At 45.7% G+C, this 16,717-nt stretch overlaps 10 protein-coding genes and 1 non-coding gene across 11 annotated transcripts in view; 3 read left to right on the top strand and 8 right to left on the bottom strand.

Moving 5' to 3' along the window:
• PAAG_02670 (hypothetical protein) overlaps positions 1–691 on the bottom strand; it is a gene marked incomplete at both ends in the record, with an annotated part of 1,612 nt that extends 921 nt beyond the window's left edge. The window contains one exon of the mRNA XM_015844712.1: positions 446–691. Coding sequence (XP_015701790.1) covers positions 446–691 — 246 coding nt within the window. The remainder of the gene's footprint in view (positions 1–445) is intronic.
• Positions 692–1,291: 600 nt separating this feature from the next.
• On the top strand, positions 1,292–1,582 carry PAAG_11536 (hypothetical protein; the record flags this gene model as incomplete). The annotated part of the gene is made up of 2 exons (XM_015847170.1): positions 1,292–1,391; positions 1,440–1,582. 2 exons carry the CDS (start codon positions 1,292–1,294, stop codon positions 1,580–1,582), a joined length of 243 nt encoding a protein of 80 aa, XP_015703194.1.
• Positions 1,583–3,458: 1,876 nt separating this feature from the next.
• On the bottom strand, positions 3,459–3,574 carry PAAG_11535. The gene has a single exon. It is a non-coding gene; the product is annotated as a tRNA-Val (tRNA).
• Positions 3,575–5,084: 1,510 nt separating this feature from the next.
• On the bottom strand, positions 5,085–6,374 carry PAAG_11534 (hypothetical protein; the record flags this gene model as incomplete). Its single annotated transcript, XM_015847169.1, has 1 exon — positions 5,085–6,374. The coding sequence occupies one exon, from the start codon at positions 6,372–6,374 to the stop codon at positions 5,085–5,087; it is 1,290 nt and encodes a 429-aa protein (XP_015703193.1).
• A 191-nt stretch (positions 6,375–6,565) lies between these two features.
• PAAG_11533 (histone acetyltransferase MYST2) lies at positions 6,566–8,681 on the bottom strand (the record flags this gene model as incomplete). The annotated part of the gene is made up of 4 exons (XM_002795146.2): positions 6,566–7,761; positions 7,843–7,890; positions 7,988–8,067; positions 8,122–8,681. The coding sequence occupies 4 exons, from the start codon at positions 8,679–8,681 to the stop codon at positions 6,566–6,568; spliced, it is 1,884 nt and encodes a 627-aa protein (XP_002795192.2).
• Positions 8,682–9,404: 723 nt separating this feature from the next.
• On the top strand, positions 9,405–9,705 carry PAAG_02667 (hypothetical protein; the record flags this gene model as incomplete). The annotated part of the gene is made up of 3 exons (XM_015844711.1): positions 9,405–9,452; positions 9,511–9,603; positions 9,664–9,705. 3 exons carry the CDS (start codon positions 9,405–9,407, stop codon positions 9,703–9,705), a joined length of 183 nt encoding a protein of 60 aa, XP_015701789.1.
• Positions 9,706–10,033: 328 nt separating this feature from the next.
• PAAG_11532 (hypothetical protein) lies at positions 10,034–10,896 on the bottom strand (the record flags this gene model as incomplete). The annotated part of the gene is made up of 3 exons (XM_002795144.2): positions 10,034–10,537; positions 10,605–10,650; positions 10,775–10,896. 3 exons carry the CDS (start codon positions 10,894–10,896, stop codon positions 10,034–10,036), a joined length of 672 nt encoding a protein of 223 aa, XP_002795190.2.
• On the bottom strand, positions 10,897–11,175 carry PAAG_11531 (hypothetical protein; the record flags this gene model as incomplete). Its single annotated transcript, XM_015847168.1, has 1 exon — positions 10,897–11,175. One exon carries the CDS (start codon positions 11,173–11,175, stop codon positions 10,897–10,899), a length of 279 nt encoding a protein of 92 aa, XP_015703192.1.
• Positions 11,176–11,556: 381 nt separating this feature from the next.
• Positions 11,557–11,736, bottom strand: PAAG_11530 (hypothetical protein; the record flags this gene model as incomplete). Its single annotated transcript, XM_015847167.1, has 1 exon — positions 11,557–11,736. The coding sequence occupies one exon, from the start codon at positions 11,734–11,736 to the stop codon at positions 11,557–11,559; it is 180 nt and encodes a 59-aa protein (XP_015703191.1).
• Positions 11,737–11,893: 157 nt separating this feature from the next.
• On the top strand, positions 11,894–13,117 carry PAAG_02665 (DlpA domain-containing protein; the record flags this gene model as incomplete). The annotated part of the gene is made up of 5 exons (XM_015844710.1): positions 11,894–11,953; positions 12,039–12,114; positions 12,338–12,661; positions 12,751–12,836; positions 12,944–13,117. The coding sequence occupies 5 exons, from the start codon at positions 11,894–11,896 to the stop codon at positions 13,115–13,117; spliced, it is 720 nt and encodes a 239-aa protein (XP_015701788.1).
• Positions 13,118–13,873: 756 nt separating this feature from the next.
• Positions 13,874–15,287, bottom strand: PAAG_02664 (3-ketoacyl-CoA thiolase; the record flags this gene model as incomplete). The annotated part of the gene is made up of 3 exons (XM_002795142.2): positions 13,874–14,672; positions 14,746–15,190; positions 15,278–15,287. 3 exons carry the CDS (start codon positions 15,285–15,287, stop codon positions 13,874–13,876), a joined length of 1,254 nt encoding a protein of 417 aa, XP_002795188.1.
• Between the last annotated feature and the right edge of the window lie 1,430 nt (positions 15,288–16,717).

Here is a 16,717-nt window from a genome sequence, read left to right as displayed (position 1 = left end):
AAGTTAATCAATCTCAAGCCCGTATCTTATGACCACAAACTGATACTTTCAACCAAACTTTTCCAAGCGATTTCACAACAGGTTGTCAGAGCTAAGATACATGTAAACATCCCTGTGGACAAAACTGAGCTTCAGTGAAGGCAAATCTCATAATTGCGCATGCCGATGGGACCATCATCTCCATTCCTCGCTTGAAGCTGGAATTCCCGTTCTCCGAGCTCAGAATCTCATGAAAAGGTTTGCATTCGATCGACCAATAACGAATGCCGTACCAAAAAAAAAAAAAAAAAAAAAAAAAAAAAAAAAAAAGTAACACTCAATGATAAGTTCCTCTTTTCATTGCTTTTTATCCCCAACCTCGTCCCTTGGAGCCTGGATGTGGACTTGGAGGCATAACCACTCGTCATTTGAGCCAAGCACACAATTGAGTTGGGTGCGTATTTACACTCCCAATCAGGTTCACCATCTCGGGATCATCGGCTTGACATACTTGATCCCTGTTGTAGGAAAGCACTGGATCCATGGCTAGTGGCACATCCCAGATCGACATCACGCTGCACCGCTTGGGCCCCTGTCTTGAATACTCAAGAGTATGCATAGAGCGCCAGCACAGTGCACACCAGTAGAACGTGCTAACACCTTCGGAGTAACTATTCCTGTTCTTATTTTCTCTTTCCTCCAACAAATTCATGGCACTTGATCATCAGGGTATTCTCGAAAGGTCGCCAAGGACCCTTCAGCACCGTATTTTCCAATACTTGTCGCACCAAATACGGGAGTCAAAAATCAATCTCTCATCTCAAATCTGAGAAATTACGGGGCCAAGGAGTACACATGGATAATCTTCCATTCAGGAAATTGGAAAAGAATTCGAGTTAGTTCCTGGATGAGAATTGCCTCTCACGTCTCGTCTATGTTTCCCCCCTCAAAATCCCTTCGCCCAGAAGCCCCTGATTACAAGGATGGAAAAAAAAATTCTACACCCTCTACACCGTATTTCATAAATATATGTGCGACTTGAGAGATGCGGGCATACAAAATTACGATGAGAAAGACGAACAAGAGATACTTTTCATAACTGAAGCTGGATGCTTAATGACGCGGGAATGATAGACGTGGAAGCTACTGACAAAATGGGAATGAAGCAAACCATTTTTCTATTACTACACCCGTTTTATTCAACATTCGACATGTGGCAGGTGTTAGGTTCTTCCATGAATCCTGATTATTTTTCTCGAAGAAAGAGACTAAGGAAAAAGGAAAGTACAATACTGGTTAATATCTGACCAGAATGTCTCTAGTTTTCGACTATCTTGCACGAATATCCAAATCGTTGAATGACCCCCCAGCTGAAATCGACGTCCATAAAGTCCACAGAGGAGCGAACCTGGGTCCGAATTGCGAGGATTACTTGGATACGAGCTAAACATCCGCTGCAGCCCATATATGGGCTTCCGGTTCCAGTCCCATCCGGGACGACAGACGAGGAACAGTTATGCTAGATCCAACATGTATACATAATCCACATGAAAGCCTCTCCGCATTATGGCGATTAATTGTGGTGTGGCTGAAATCCAATTAATGACTAATCCTGTCCGGATACATACTTAGTGAAGAAGTGAAAGATATAGCAAGCAAAGAAAGTCTCAAGGCTGTGTTGTTTGCTGACTTGGAAGGGCACATGAATACCTCGGGAAGGATCAGGTAGCCTCGTGACAGACCATGACGCAGCATACCTGCCCAAGGTCTTTCTTCGCCTCAGATTTTCGTGGATATGTCTCAGCTTCCAAGCAAGGAATTTCCTTATCTCGTGCAGTTGTACTTATGCATATATTTGGAATGTGAATGGGACCATCACTCTACCAGGGGGGGAGAACACCCTTGAACGTAAAGTTTACGAAGCATGGTGGACGATATATGCCACTAACTCCCTGGCATCGAAATATGCCATGGATAACAGCCCGCCATATCCAGACGGGAGGTTAAGGTTTATCTGAAACATTACTTCATTGGTGCGGAGGAATGACTGATCTGATGTGGGGAGATCCCAGCAAATGATCAACCATTAGTTCGTTGTTCAACCGAACAGATGTCGTGGAAAGTAAGCCGAGATATTGGACCTTTCAACTCCATATATCATGTGGAGTGCAAGAGCTGACTATGTTCTCTAACAGCATATTTCAACAGGCTATTCTTCCTCCATAGATTTTACGAGCGCGGCGATGGAGGGGTCATACTTCGTATATCTAACCTGGAACGGAGTGCGAACAATTGCCAAATTCAGAGAGAGAATGCAGAAAATAGATAGGACGCTATTACGATTAGTATTTTATCAGGTCCCTAAGGAATAGATAAATTGTCTAATAAAGTAATTGTAAGATCTGTTAGCATTGGAAACCATTTCGCATATACTTTTCAGCTTCGAAGGTGAAAGGTAGATTAGATTTTCTCATACTCTATGCTTCTCGAAAGAAAAAGGTATGTTACCCAGGATTAGCGAAGATCGCCAACCACTCTTTTATTTTAAGCAGGACAGATAGAAAGCTAATGTTCCTAGTTACGGGAGAATACCATGGGTAATAAGTGCAGCCCCAAGGAGCGGAACCACAAATCCGATTCAAGCTTCTTCGGAAATTTCGATCAAACTGTGGTTTGGAGGAGGGGGTGGGCGGGGTACACACATTCATGTATAGATGGGTTGCTTTTATGTTTGTAAATAAAGTCGTCCCAGCATTATTATTATTATTATTACTACTATTAAAGCATAGAGAACAAATATCATGTTTCAATTAAACTTAAGAAGAGAGAAAAAAGAGATTGATCATTTTCTCATTAAAGTAACCAAAAAAGAAACCCTTTTTTTCTCCAGCAAGAGGTGAAGCAATGACTACGTTTATGACTCCGTGTCCACTAGGCAGCAAGTGCCTCAGCCAACAGCGGTGGTTCGGTATCAACTAATTGATGCACATACAGTAGCTTTGCAGGAAATCTGCACATATACTGCGCAAGCACAGAGGAGCGAGAGGTAGACTCCGTGCTATTGTTTTCTTTGTCTTATTGAATGTCCATTTTCTGAGCATAGATAGTAGGGAGGGTATGATTCGAATATCATTTGTTGATTAGAAACGACGCAGTTGATTAAGAAGACGCCTCGCTATTCACCTTCAGCAGGCTAATTCCGCTGATATTTCAGTCTATCATTTCTTTGTCCGCTTTTGCCCTCCATCCCCAGTCGCGTCCAATCGGACATGAGGGTCGGCAATAGCTTTTCTGCGCGTCTTTTGCCGCCGGTGGAAATATCCAAAAAAAAAAAAAAAAGAAACGAAGGTTAAAATAGTTCCACATCAGACCGCATACATCGTAGGCGGTAGGTGAAAAGAAATAATAATAATAATAATAATAAAAGAGAAGATACATACTAGGAGGGAGAGAATGGGTAAGGAAAAAAATTATTTAAATGACTAGACTGGGGTTCGATCCCAGGACCTTATCGGCACACATTGTGGTTGACTAAGCTTCCACTTGCCCAGTGGCTATGTGAGCGATATGTGATAACCAACTACACCATCCAGTCACTTGTTGAGGTTAGCTTCGCCGCCTGGCACCATATCAATGGATTAGGGAAAATAGAAAGGGAACAGTCATTTGTCAAAACCATTTCAACATTCCAAATGCAAAAATGTATGGACACCTGGTGGTCGAAGAATGGAGACAGATCAACAATGGCAATAATATAACATGGCTATACTGGGATACGTGCGCAAGTTTACTAGTCAGAGTCACAGTGGGTGGGGTAGCTAATTAAGCTCGCCAGTGTTAATCTCTCGATCTGGCGTTTGTTAACACAACAGAGATATATTTATTTCTATTTAAAATTGGCCGTCTCGTCTATCATTATGCCGCAGGGGATTTTCCCAGAAAACTACGTCTACTGACTCTATAACAATTAGCTCTATAACAAGGGTAAATCGTCGTCCCGGATCGGTCTCACAATCTCGCCTATCTACTCGACATAAAGCCGGTTTCATATGCTCCAGAACCCGAAAATATGGAGATCTAGAGAGAGGGGTTAAATGAAGCCGAATACAAACTCTCCAAAACAAAACAAGTAACGGCCCAAAGCATATATCGGTATACTAACACCATCACTCTAACAAATACTCTGCCGATCACACATGGGTAAGCTCCACTGTTGAACGTGGGGGCAAAATTCAAGATCCATTACCATGTTATCCGTAGATACAACATCGCACGGACACAAGGTACCATTTAGCCAGAACCCTGGTAACTTTGGTGGCTCAAGATGCACGTACGAGAACCAGAGCATGCTGTACTCTAGACAATCACTTCTTGTGGGTTGAAATTAATATGGGGGTAGAACAATGTAGCAGCATTTGGTAGCACTCTCTTGATGAGTGAGAGAACCTTGAGGGCAAGATCATAAAAATAACATAAAATAAACCAAGAAGACGAAAGGCATACGCCATAGCCATTCCATGAGCCAAAAGAAAATTCCCATAGTTTTAAATTTGTTCAAACCAGAAAGAAACCATAAGAATAAAATACAGGGTGCAATGAAGGGTTGTCGGCATATTTAGGGGAGGGACTGCAGGAGGTTTGAGGAAAGGATATGCCATATCAGTTTCAATGTAAAGAAAACATACTGTGAAACTGCAGCCAATGTGGATTGGGGAAGGTAGGAAAGGAAAGGAGAGCACATGTGTTTACATTAGGTTGCAGGCCCGAAAAAGGGGAAATAAAATGTGTAAATCTGTAAATGTGATCAAGAACAAGGTGATACGGCTTTGATGACGGGGAAGAAATGTGGAAGAATGTGGAAGAAATGTAAAGCCAAACGGTTGTGGTGTAAAATAAGTGTGAGGCGAAAATATCGCTGACTTGTCCATGACCCCCCGGTGAATCAATCCATGTAATAAACCCTTATCACGCCTACCACAAGAAAAGAAATGGAATTCCAATAAGCTCCCGTCCTCGTTGAGCCTTAGGATATCCCATGTCTGTCCCTCGTCGAAACATCTTAGATCGCAGATGCAGAAATCGGCATGCTGGTACATCTCAGGTACCTAGGGTTCTCCTCCAATACCGTCGACTGACTGGAGACAACTGTCCGCCCCGTGGTTAGATTCCTGGGAACTTTTATGGTTCACGATATCTATATCCGTGGTGCGGCCCTTGTGAACTTTGCTGACTCCAGCTGGTGAGACAGTGCATGCAACCTTGTCAATATTGGTGTTGCCATCTTCGAGTGCACCAGCAGTTTTGCCTTTGCTATTTGATTGGACATCCCTCTCAGAGGAAACGTCATCATCATCGGCTCTGTGATTGGGACGGACTTCCTCTTTCGCCTCAACATCCACACCAGCCGTATCAATTTGCGCCGAACAACACTCCGACATTCCCAATTGCTCAAGTTCGCCAAATTCCCCGCTGTCGATACCGTCTCCCATAGTTTCGTCAGCATCATTGTTATCAAATAGCTTACTGCTTCTCCCCCTTCTGAGGCGAGACCCTCTACTTGAGGGCGTTAGAGTACTGGTAATCTGGCTGGTGGTTCGCTTCGGAGTACTCCGACCACTTGTCCGGGCGGTTGCCGGAGCCGTAGCCGCAGCCGCAGCCGAAATTGCGCGTCCTTTATACTTGTTGGCACGTGTTGAGCCAAATGGTCGACCAGGTCGTCGTTTCGTGACAGTTCCTTGAATGGGAGGGAATATTTCGAATCGTGTGGGAGGGATCCCAGCTGCTGGGTTGAGCATAGAGGACGATGTTGACGGAGTGCTGGCACCATTAGTTCGCCTCGACGAAGAGCCACGAAGCGGCATTACATTCATGGATGGTGGGCCAGGGGGATCAAATGGAGGAGAGGCAGATGTAGCTCGGTTGCGTCCGTTGAACATGCCGTCTTGCATGCTAGATGTATCACCATTCATGTTCTCCGACTTGCTGGCGCCATAAACATTGTTATCGCCGCTGCCTTCAATGTCTAGTTCACCGTCGCCGTCATTCTCGTCTCGCGGAGCGACCGTATGTAGAGGTGCCCGGTCGTAGTGTGACTGATTGCTGCGACCCATAACGTAGGGAGTCCAAACAAGAGCGTTTGGATTCAGCCGAATATAATTTTTTTTCTCCCAGTTTTGAATATATTCCTCAAAATATGCGTAATTTAGCCGTAGGGCATAAGTTTTTGTCTGGGGATCCCTAACTAAGGCCCGCAGTCCTTCTAAACCTGATACGATATCATCCGCTGTCATACCGGTACGTTCTGAAAGTTCCGCAATGCTAACAGGAGATTTTTGATGTCGCAACTGGTATGACAAAACAAGTCGCCAGTAATTGCGATAGGAAACAAGTCCCATATCTGAGAGGGGTTTTTCTGGAGACCCAGTTTTGCGTTCCACTCTTGTCAAGAGATAGGAAAAGTCAATCAGAAGATTGCCATAACCTTTCCCGTTGGTGAATGGGGAGAGTTAGGATGCAAGATACGTTATTTGACGAGCTAGGTCTCTTCTCTTTGCTAAAGTAGCCAACGAAGTGACATCCCAACTCGTCATATTCGGTCATGACATAAAATAGAAATGGTTTCGACGTCGTAATAGAGAGTTTTAGACCCGAGGAAGAGCTTCGCAAGCAAGCAAAGGTTTTGGCAATATACCGGGTTTTTGCGGCCGTCAACCTCGAAAACAGAGACAGATCCATCACGGTAGATCTCGTCTCCAGGCGGATGTTTCGCCGGACATTTGAGTTTGTGGCGCCAAGCGACGAAATCCGAATTCATATATTTGAGGCAGAATTCGCAAATGTAGAGCACTCGATTTCTACTATACTCCTCTGGATAGGGTGCAGCATACCATGTTTCAATCTCATAACCACCAAAGCTTATGTATTTAATTTTACTTGGTGGGCCGGAGACCTTTTGTGAAGCACGAGGTGCGGACTCCCCGTCTTGCTCAGCAGCGTTCATTTTTTGTCTCCATTCTTCTTCGGCTTTTTGACGAGCAGCCTCGAACTTCTCACGATCTGGGGCAAGAGGAAGTGTTTTTGATGTGTCAGCATCAGCTTCTGATAATATTCCTCCGTACGGTTTTGATTTCAATTCATCGTTTTCCCGGTCGTGAAAGGAGTAGAAGGGAGCGCTGTATGGCAAAGGTGTAACAGGGTGAAAGTGCGATTGGTGTGGTTCAGCTGCTGGAGGTGGTTTTGGAGGTCTCCGTCTTGAATTTTTGGGTTTTGGTTGGGAACTCAAGATCTTATTTAATTTTGTGCTGTTTAGGCGAAATGAAAGAACGATCTTTCCATGCTGCCGCTGAACAATTCTACAGAGGGGCATTTCGGTCTTCCGTGCTCTGCGTGATCTTGACTGGCGGGGTGTAAAATTGCTCTCTGCAGAATTTTCGATTAATGCCTGGACTGCTTTCATGTTCCTGGGCAGAGGAGTCGGGATCATCCCCTCGAATCTGGTGGGCGTTTTCTTCTGTCGCTTTTGAGGGGCGGTGTTGGAACTTTCGGGAACATCATCCGAAGCCCTGCGTTTCCGGAGTGATCTCGAACCATCCAACGGATCATCGTCGACAATTAATGAGCTGAAAATGGAATGAGATTCTGGTCCCAACTCTTTGCTATGTGCGGGTAGCAGATCTCTTGCGAAGTTAGATGTGCCAGATTTTCGTCGGGATGCGGTTTCCGCAGGCTTGTCAGGTTCCAGATTGTTTTTAACACAGCCGGGGCACCTCCAATTTTCAGCATCTATCACAATTTCACAAGTTAGATAGCTCCAGAGGTCGGCCCCGTTACAAAAATGGGTTAGAAAAGCGCAATCAAATTTACCTTCTTCGTTATTTAAAGCTCCTCGTTCTCGTGCGCATTGACGATGACCTATTAATCAATCAATTAGGTTCAACTCCACAATGCGGTCAGGGGACGATGGGCCAAGCTTTTTAAACCCCATCAAAAAAAACCCATCAAAACTTACAATGATCACCACAAACAGCACAGGATAAATAGTCCTCGAATTCTTCACCAGGATCATGTTCCTCATCTTGGCCACAGACTCTGCATATAATCAGTGAGTGTTTGCCTCTTTCATGGATACATCTTTGAACTTACATGCAATTGTTTGGATTTAATGCATCTGCATCTACATCATCTTTGTCATTGCTTTCGGCCTCCCATTCCTCATCTACTTCCGATTCCTCAGAAGAGTCGATATTGGAGTTCACCTTGGACTCGCTGGATTCGTTTTCAAACGCAGCATCTGGGTCATCAGGATCGTCGTCTGCGTCATCGATGTCGGAGTTGGCTTCACCGTCTGGGAACTTTACAGCCCCGACAGCCTCAGTCTCCTCATCGTCATCAACATCAACATCAGCAACAAAATCCTTATCGTTGGCGTCTGGTATATCATCCTCCCCAGCAGAGCCATCCTGAATTGGTTGCCCTATTTCAACCTCATTCGATTCTCGATCGTTGGTTACGATTGCCTCAACATCCTTCCGGTGATTTGGCGTCCTATCGTCAATTCCCTGCGATACGGTAGTTGCAGATGGTGGGAGGGCAGGATATAACTCATCGTCCTCGTCACCCTCTGCATCCTGGTCACTGTCAACCAGGTCTGGCTGATGATCGATCGTGGTGTTTCCGTATGAGGCCGGCACTGTCGCCGCCATGGTATAAGCTACTACAGTCGCCAGATTGACAATGCACCTAGACCATTGGGCCAGAGTGCACGGGTTGGCAGAAGACCGCACAGAGTGTCTTTTCCCCTTTACCGTCAAAGGGAAGGGGAGAAGGTTGAGGAGTACGCTTGCGCTCCGAGTTGTGGATATACGAGTGTCAAAATCAACACCTGCCACCACAATCAACAGAACCTATAGCCCTCCCACACAAGGAAACCAGTTATGCGATCAAGGCCCAAAGTCGTATAGTACCGTATCTGAAAGAAGTGTAAATCTATTAGCTGAAGTTCAATGACTTGAGTATGGGGATTGCTGGCAAAACGCGCTGGGAGCGAAGACGAGATGACAAAAAAACAAAAGCACAAGGTAGAACCCACGGAATAAGTAAGTAGACGCGTAAACTCCAACCAGCTCAACCCTCAGTCTACTTGTCGCCAGCAAGATGCTATCTCCTTGAGAGCCCCTTGGCTGGGCGAGGTCAGGTTTGATGAAATTTGCTTACTCACCAACGCCAAGCCATCTCCACACTAAACCCCATTCGGTTCTCTCTTAACCATCGTCATTTAGCTGTTGTTCTGTGAGATACCAATCTCCTCCGCCAACAAACCCCAATTTCAACGTTTTCTTGTTCGGCATCTCTGTGCAATTGCGGCATCTCTTTTCGAAACTTGCTGAGATTTTTTTGGGTCATCTCCTTACAGCGTATATTACGCTATGGGTGTTCCCTTCGAAGCCCTTCTCCCGTATGGGATCATCATTGCGGTAGGTTTCCCAGCACACCTTCTATCTGAAAAGAAGGGCTCACCTCTCCACGCATTAGATGTTCGGCGTCACTGGGTTCGGATTGTCGACGGTGAAGTACTACTCAAACGGAAGAAAAAACCCAAGACGGGGCATCGATACGTGGGATAAGGTATGTTTTCTTGTGCTGAGCCAATTGAATGGATGTCTCGCTGACCCTTGAACAGCAAAGTATGTACACGGAAAAGCCATGCGGCCAGGCAGCAAAAACTGACTTTTATTAGTGATGGAACGGGATCAGAGGATCACGGGGATATTTAGAGGCCAAGACAGCAGCCATGAGGCGCCAGTGGGATTCGAGGTGAATCATCCATGGAAGGTCAGTATCAATTAGACTCGCGGTTCCTTTCCTCGAGCCGGTACCGACGCTGACTATATATAATTAGACGGAGAGACGATTTTTTTAAAAGACTCCTTTTACATCTCTACACTTTACCAACAATACATATAAGTTATCTCACTCCCTGATCAAAGCAGAAAACCATTCGAACTATGGATTTGGGAGGAAGAATTGGCTCCGTGGTCTCGCCTCAACCCTATGTCTAAATTTCCAAGACCGAGTCCCTCATTCCTCGAACTTCCATTGGTTCGAGATGTACATTAAACCACTTTCCTAATGCATAAATTCTTTCATCTTCAGAGTTAAAGCTGGCAAGCTCCTCTACATTCCCATTGATATTCCGTTTCAAATAAATCCCCATCAACGATAAGGTACCGATGATATCGTCTTCCGCCTTATTCAGAAGGAATTTGGTGCAAAATAATTTCTTTGTGAAGAAGCTCTTAGGGTGCGTGCTTGTCCAGAAGTTCATAATCTCATAGTCCTGGGGCAGGAACTCGATTTCGTAGAAGCAGAAGGCATCTCTCCATCCACTTTCAGGATTAGGTTGGGTTTGGTATATCCAGAGTCGTTGGCTTTGATCAACATTGGGCTTGATGTTGTCTTTGATCATTTTCACGTGTGCGGGAATGAAGGACGTAAGGGGTTTATTCTCCTCAAGTGGGACAGGGCGGGTTGGGCCATTCGGTCCAAAACCAACATCGACCTATGTTAGATGTTTTAAGCAATGAGCACTAATGAAATGTCTCCAGAGGGAAGGATGGGGAGCATACCATGTATTTTTTCCCTTTAATGGTCACTATGAGTATCATGTGGCCCCTACACAAACGGATCAGCTCATGCATACTGCATTACACAATAGCCCTAAACCCTTCTACTGTGCTCTCCACTTTCTCTTTTATTCTATTGCTCTCACAAGATTATTTCTGATCAAGGTTCTCACCATCCGGTAAACTCGCCAGTAGCATTAGGCCCATCATAAGTCTTGCTCACTCTTCCTCCTGTTGTGTAAAGCTGGTATCCCAACGAGCGCATCACGATGGCCAGGATGTTTGTGTTTTCCATTCAGTAGCCACCCAGGCCCCTCTCAATGAGTTTATGGAATAGGCGGTCATGGTCCAGGGAGATGGTACGGTGCTGCGAGTAGTGTAGCACCACATTGGAAAACGGTATGGCTGCGAGCTGCCGTTGCTGAAGCGTAGTTAATGCCTTGAGAGGGTCAAGCCGGACGAGATCCTCAATTTCTGATAGTTTGGTCAATCCTTGGTCTAACGGGAGGTTATAAATATAGCTGACATATTTGACGAGCTGTTCGCGACTGTATATAGGCCTCTGAGATGCCATATTGGACTAGTGAATGGGCATTCAAGGTCCTTGCCCGTGATTCATTGAGAGAAGATACTTTAAGAAAGCTGCTACATATCCAGAAGGTTCAAAAACAGTGGCTCTCCAGGTCTTTATAGTTCAGAGTCCAATCTTCCTGGAGGCTTGATAGAGCGGGGCTGTTTCTTCTTGGCAGATCCATGGACGCTGGCGGGCGATAACAATCTAATACGTAGCGCTCTGGACGGCTGCTGATATATTGGATTCAGTATATTTATAATTATTTGGGCGAGATCGCAGAGGCAGGCTGGAGGAATTGTGGTTACTAATCCGTAATTAATAACCTTGGAATATTCCCTTCAAGACTTCCAGCCTTGCGATCAAGCATAAACCCCAGAATTCTTATGCCGAAATCCAAGACGCGATATCTGCATGCCCAAGGTCTAACCGGGTCTTCCCGTCGTGAGCGGATCGAATCTTGTGAAGGTTTGGTGAGTCGTGAGTGGGGACGTAAATATTTGTAACATCATAATCTGTAAGATGCGCTGTTTGGTCCTTGAGGCTGTGGACACTTGTCAACATATTGAAGCTGGGAAGAATCTCAACCGCCCTTATATTTATCAGTTCAAGGTTTCTTGCTGTCGCTATCAAGTCTGAGCTTGCCAAACTATTTAGCTTGGTTCCTGGCCAAATATTTGCTCCGTGTTGCCGGCCTATCGATTCTCTCAAGCTGCTCAGGATGACATCAAAATCGCTGGAGGCAAAGCTGTCTGCTCTGCAGAAGTATTCGGTTTGCGATGTAAGTATTTATAAACTACTTTGGTATTTATGCATTGAGTATACGTACTGTAGGGTAGCTAGCTGGGGCTGACGCCAGTTTGCAGGTTTCAGATGCTCTTCTCGCTCTCCAGAAAGTCCCCAAAGGCGAAACTACTCGAGCTGGTTTCCTTGCAGATCTCGGTGAGCACCAACATTTCCAGATCTCATGCACGTTCCCGGTGATGCTACAAGCCCAGTTATATTCTGGGGATATTACTATGAGACCCCTTTTTAGCCCGTATACCAATTTATACCGTACTGGCATAGAAAGAAAAAGCGGGGGAAAGAAAGGAAAGCAAAAGTCGAGTTCTTTTTGGTCTGACATGAGAGGGTGACAAATTAATACTATTTTATGACAAAAAAGTCCCCTTTTCTCCGTCCCGCATCAACGTTGAAAACCAACCAAAAGTTGTCGCTCCTGTATCGACATTCAAATTCATACCAAAACATGACCTTGTCCCGGAAGATACGTCACCATCAAAGGACCATGGCATCCCGGCTGGTAGCCATTGGGTTGACTGGGCACAACCAGGGACCGTCGTGGTCATTGAGCAGCCTGCCGGTCAATATTGTGCCGCTTTGGGTGGTATAATGGCCTCGCGAATGAAGGTCCTAGGTGTAAAAGGAGTAGTTGTGAATGGCCGAATAAGGGATATGGCTGAATTGCGGAGTACAAAGTTACAGGCACGTATGAAATTTATATCTAATCAATCTAAGCATGCATTAAATATGATCCTCCACTAATCGCAGAACATATTTATTAGATCTGGGCCCAAGCTACATCGACTGTAGGCTCTGGTGCGGAGTCCAGACCTGGAGCACGAAATGTCCCTGTCAATATAGGTGGAGTTACGGTTTCTCCGGTATGGCAATAGGACGATTTAATATTTATTCCTTCAGAAGCCATTTTCCGGAAAGAAAATACAAAGCCCATATCCTATATTGCATTTTCTAACTTCTGAAAATCCAGGGTGACATTGCGTTCTGTGACCCGCTCGACGGGGTTGCGGTTATCCCTGCCGAGCTTCTCGACGATGTTCTCGCCTTAATGGCCAAGCTTGTGGCGGCTGATGAGAAGGTCAAGGAAGATGTCCTGAACGGATCTAGTGTTTTTGATGCGTTTAAAAAGCATCGTGGAACTTAAGTTCGGGTTACATATTGCGTCACCCATGGTGTCTTTTGTATTTTTCGGTTGATTTGAACAGATGCTTCATCTCGGAGAACATTTTCAACGCCTGAACATGGACTATGTATGTTATCATTATCTCTTCCGTGTCACCATATAACTTCTGTAGTTATGCACATACAGATTGACCATATGTTGGGATTTCTCTTTTTTAGGTGCATCCGTGTTCTTGACATTAAAGGGGCAGCAAAATTAATCAATGCTTTCCACTAACCTTGGTATATTTGGCTTCGTTCGTCCTGAGAACGAAACTGGCTTCACTAACTCAACATGCTAATATGGAATAATTTCCCATCCCTTTCTTGTTGTCTTCAATGAACTGGGGAGAGAGGACTAGAAGTGCGAGGGTTGGGCTAAGTTGTTTGGTCGGGGTAAATTACCCCTTTTACTCCCAGACTTAACTAAGATAGACGATTTAATGTTTATACCAGTATGAAAGGATAGATATATGAGTATTTGTTTTAATTTCATAAGCTTCATTGAACAAAATGGATATATATACTGTCATGTTCATAGCGCAAGTACAAACACAACTGGAAAAAAGAAAATAAACAGTATATATTGATACACAGACCTTTTAAGATCAACTACATAACAAGGGGGGGGGGGGGGAAAGAAAGAAACACGATGAGCACACCTTCGCTCTAATCGTCTCTTGAAAAGGAAAATAGACCGTAATCACCGCAACCTCTGCTGCCTCGGCGCATCAGTGACTCACTCCGCCACCCAGACGGCAGCCATACCCATCCCGGTACCAACACACATACTAGTAACACCAGTCTTTTTCCCGGTCCTCTTCAACTCGGTCAGGAGAGTGCAAACCTGTCTAGCACCCGTGCAGCCAAGCGGGTGTCCAAAGGCAATAGCACCACCCTTAGGGTTAACTTTCTCCAACGGAAGTCCTAGCTCCTTAACACACCACACACACTGTGACGCAAAAGCCTCGTTAATCTCATAAATATCCACATCTCTCTTAGACAAGCCGGCCTTCTCAAGGGCGACGGGGATAGCCTTCCACGGCCCAATACCCATGAGAAGTGGCTCGACACCAACCACGCTGGCAGTGACGTATTTGCCAATGATCTTCTGACCCAGGCGCTCAGCAGTGGAACGCTTCATGAGCAGCACGGCGGCAGCGCCATCTGAAATCTGCGACGAATTGCCGGCATGGATGCTGCCGTCCTTGGCAAAGGCGGGGCGGATCTTGGAGAGCGATTCGGCTGTGATACCGGGACGAACGCCGTCATCGCGGGAGACAGTGATTGTGGATTCTTTGTCGGTTTTGGGATCGACGAATTTGACGGTCAATGGGACGATCTCTTCATTGAAAAGGCCGGCCTCTTGCGCCTTGATGGCTTTTTGGTAGGAGGATGCGGCAAAGGCGTCCTGCTCAGCACGAGTGATTTTGCGGTCCTTGGCCATTTTCTCAGAGAGGACGCCCATGGGCACCTTGCAGTTGGCGGCTTCTTGGTTGTTTTCCAGCAGTTCGGAGAAATCAGACACGGCGGCAGGGCTGGGGGCGGGTTAGTGGGATCTTACTTTCGTATTTCAAATGGTAGGGCATAATATTTAATTGGAAGAGTTACCTATATTGTAGCGACATGCTCTCAACGCCAGCACCGATGCCAACCTCAATCATTCCGGCCTTAATGGCGTTGGCAATATCAACAATTGCCTGGAGACTGCTGGAGCATTGTCTGTTGAGAGACTTGACAGAGGTAGTCACGGGAAACCCAGCGACCAGAGCGGCGGCACGGAACTCAGTAGCACCTCCTCCGGGAGGCAAGACTGATCCAACAGCAATATCCTCGACCAGCGCGGGGTCGATCTTGGATTTGTCGATCAGAGACTTGAATACGCCAACCAGCAGATCAGATGCGGCGGTGTCCTTGAAGCCGCCCTTGCCACCTTTGGTGAGGGCAGATCGCAGGGCACAGGTCACTACAATATCATCGGGGTTTTTGGTGGTGATGGCAGCGACTCCACCCTTGCTAGAGAGGTGAGAAGTGACCTGGGAGAGACGTTGCGATGCTGTGAGGGATTATCACATGTCAGCATTGAAACAGTGGTAAAAGTGACGAAGGGCGCCTTTGGACGGAGAAGCAGATGGAGGGGTACCTTGAGACATGGTGAGTGTGTGGATGTAGGGGGATTAGAGAGGTATTGCACAGAGAAATCCAAGGAGCAAAAGGGTATAATGGGGGATGAAAGGGATTTACAACAATAAGAAGAGAGGGCAAACAACCTTTGAGCGGATTCGTTAATTCTATATAAATATCGAATCGACGCTGAACCATTCGAAGAAAATTTAATCCGTACTCCGTAGTATCGCCTTCACAAAATGCCGAGGCTTCTGGGATAATGGTTGTTCCATGAAGCCATGTGCACGTGACTGACTGAGATCAGAGTTTTCACACGTGAACATTGTGCAGGATTTCAATTAAACCCGGTTGGTTAGTTACCCCAAATGCCTGACAGAGCCAGCAGCTGCGAAGAGGGAGCAGGACAGGCCAGGACATTGGCCCTTGATATTTCCCCTTGCCGCCAATTCCCTTCGACATTACCATCCTTGAAGTTCTGGCTTGCACACTAGATTCCCGATGCCATTGCCGGTCTTCATCTAGGTACCGAATAGTTATATAAAATCTGATGACGAATATCGCGTACATAGTATCTTCGTTCGGCGATCCTCTCATCCGGGAGGGGAGGCTAGCTACGCTATATACAGGCTATCTAGATCACGTGTAGTAGGGCTAGTTAGATCATGTGCAAGAGGCGGAGCGTAACAAGTCAAAGGCCGGCGGCGAACAAATCAACAAGCAAACTAATTCATGGTGCCCCTATATTATCCTAAACAAGAGACAAAAAGTTGGCCCTGGTTTCTTCATATGACATACCTTAGATATTTCGAACTTCCCACTCAAGCATTTTCAAGACTTGCATAGAGAGAGAGCTGTTTGAGTCTCAATGCTGCTTCTTCAAAGAGATATTATTATATACGCACTTTTATTTCCCAGTTTTTGATTATTTACCTGAGATGGTGCTTGTCGACCACCTTTAAGGCCATATTGAAGTCGCAATTGAATTGGCGGGTCTTCTGGTAGTCAAACCACGTATTGTGGATTGTTTTGACATAGATTGCTCTTGTTTATCTCTCGAAAAATGCCACCTTATATTTCTTTGGCATCTTTTATCTGACCGTTGATTTTTTACACTTGGCACGCCCTCGAAGCGCAAGAATGGAGATTGGAAAAGTGTCAAATACGGTGGCTATGCTGCCTTACACACATACCCTCTCTGCTGGATCATAACTGTATGTGAACCCGTCATGTTTCTTAGATACTCCACGGATCTCGTCGATTGAAAGGATATCTTCAGATGACCTCGTTGAGCTTGCATCGTGTGTGATTCCAGTCTACTATGCCATACAGTGACATATTGCGTATTTCGGTATACCCAGAGGCCGACGGGAAGGGTGGTAGGTGACAATTGGGTATGGACAACAAGACGGGGCAATGCCGTTCGACTATTGAAATTTAGGGACCGACTTACGCCGCA

Source organism: Paracoccidioides lutzii, assembly GCF_000150705.2.
Source record: "Paracoccidioides lutzii Pb01 unplaced genomic scaffold supercont2.6, whole genome shotgun sequence".
NCBI lineage: Eukaryota > Fungi > Ascomycota > Eurotiomycetes > Onygenales > Ajellomycetaceae > Paracoccidioides > Paracoccidioides lutzii.
The sequence above is the reverse complement of the archived record's forward strand: the minus strand, read 5'-3'. Positions and strand labels throughout refer to the sequence as shown.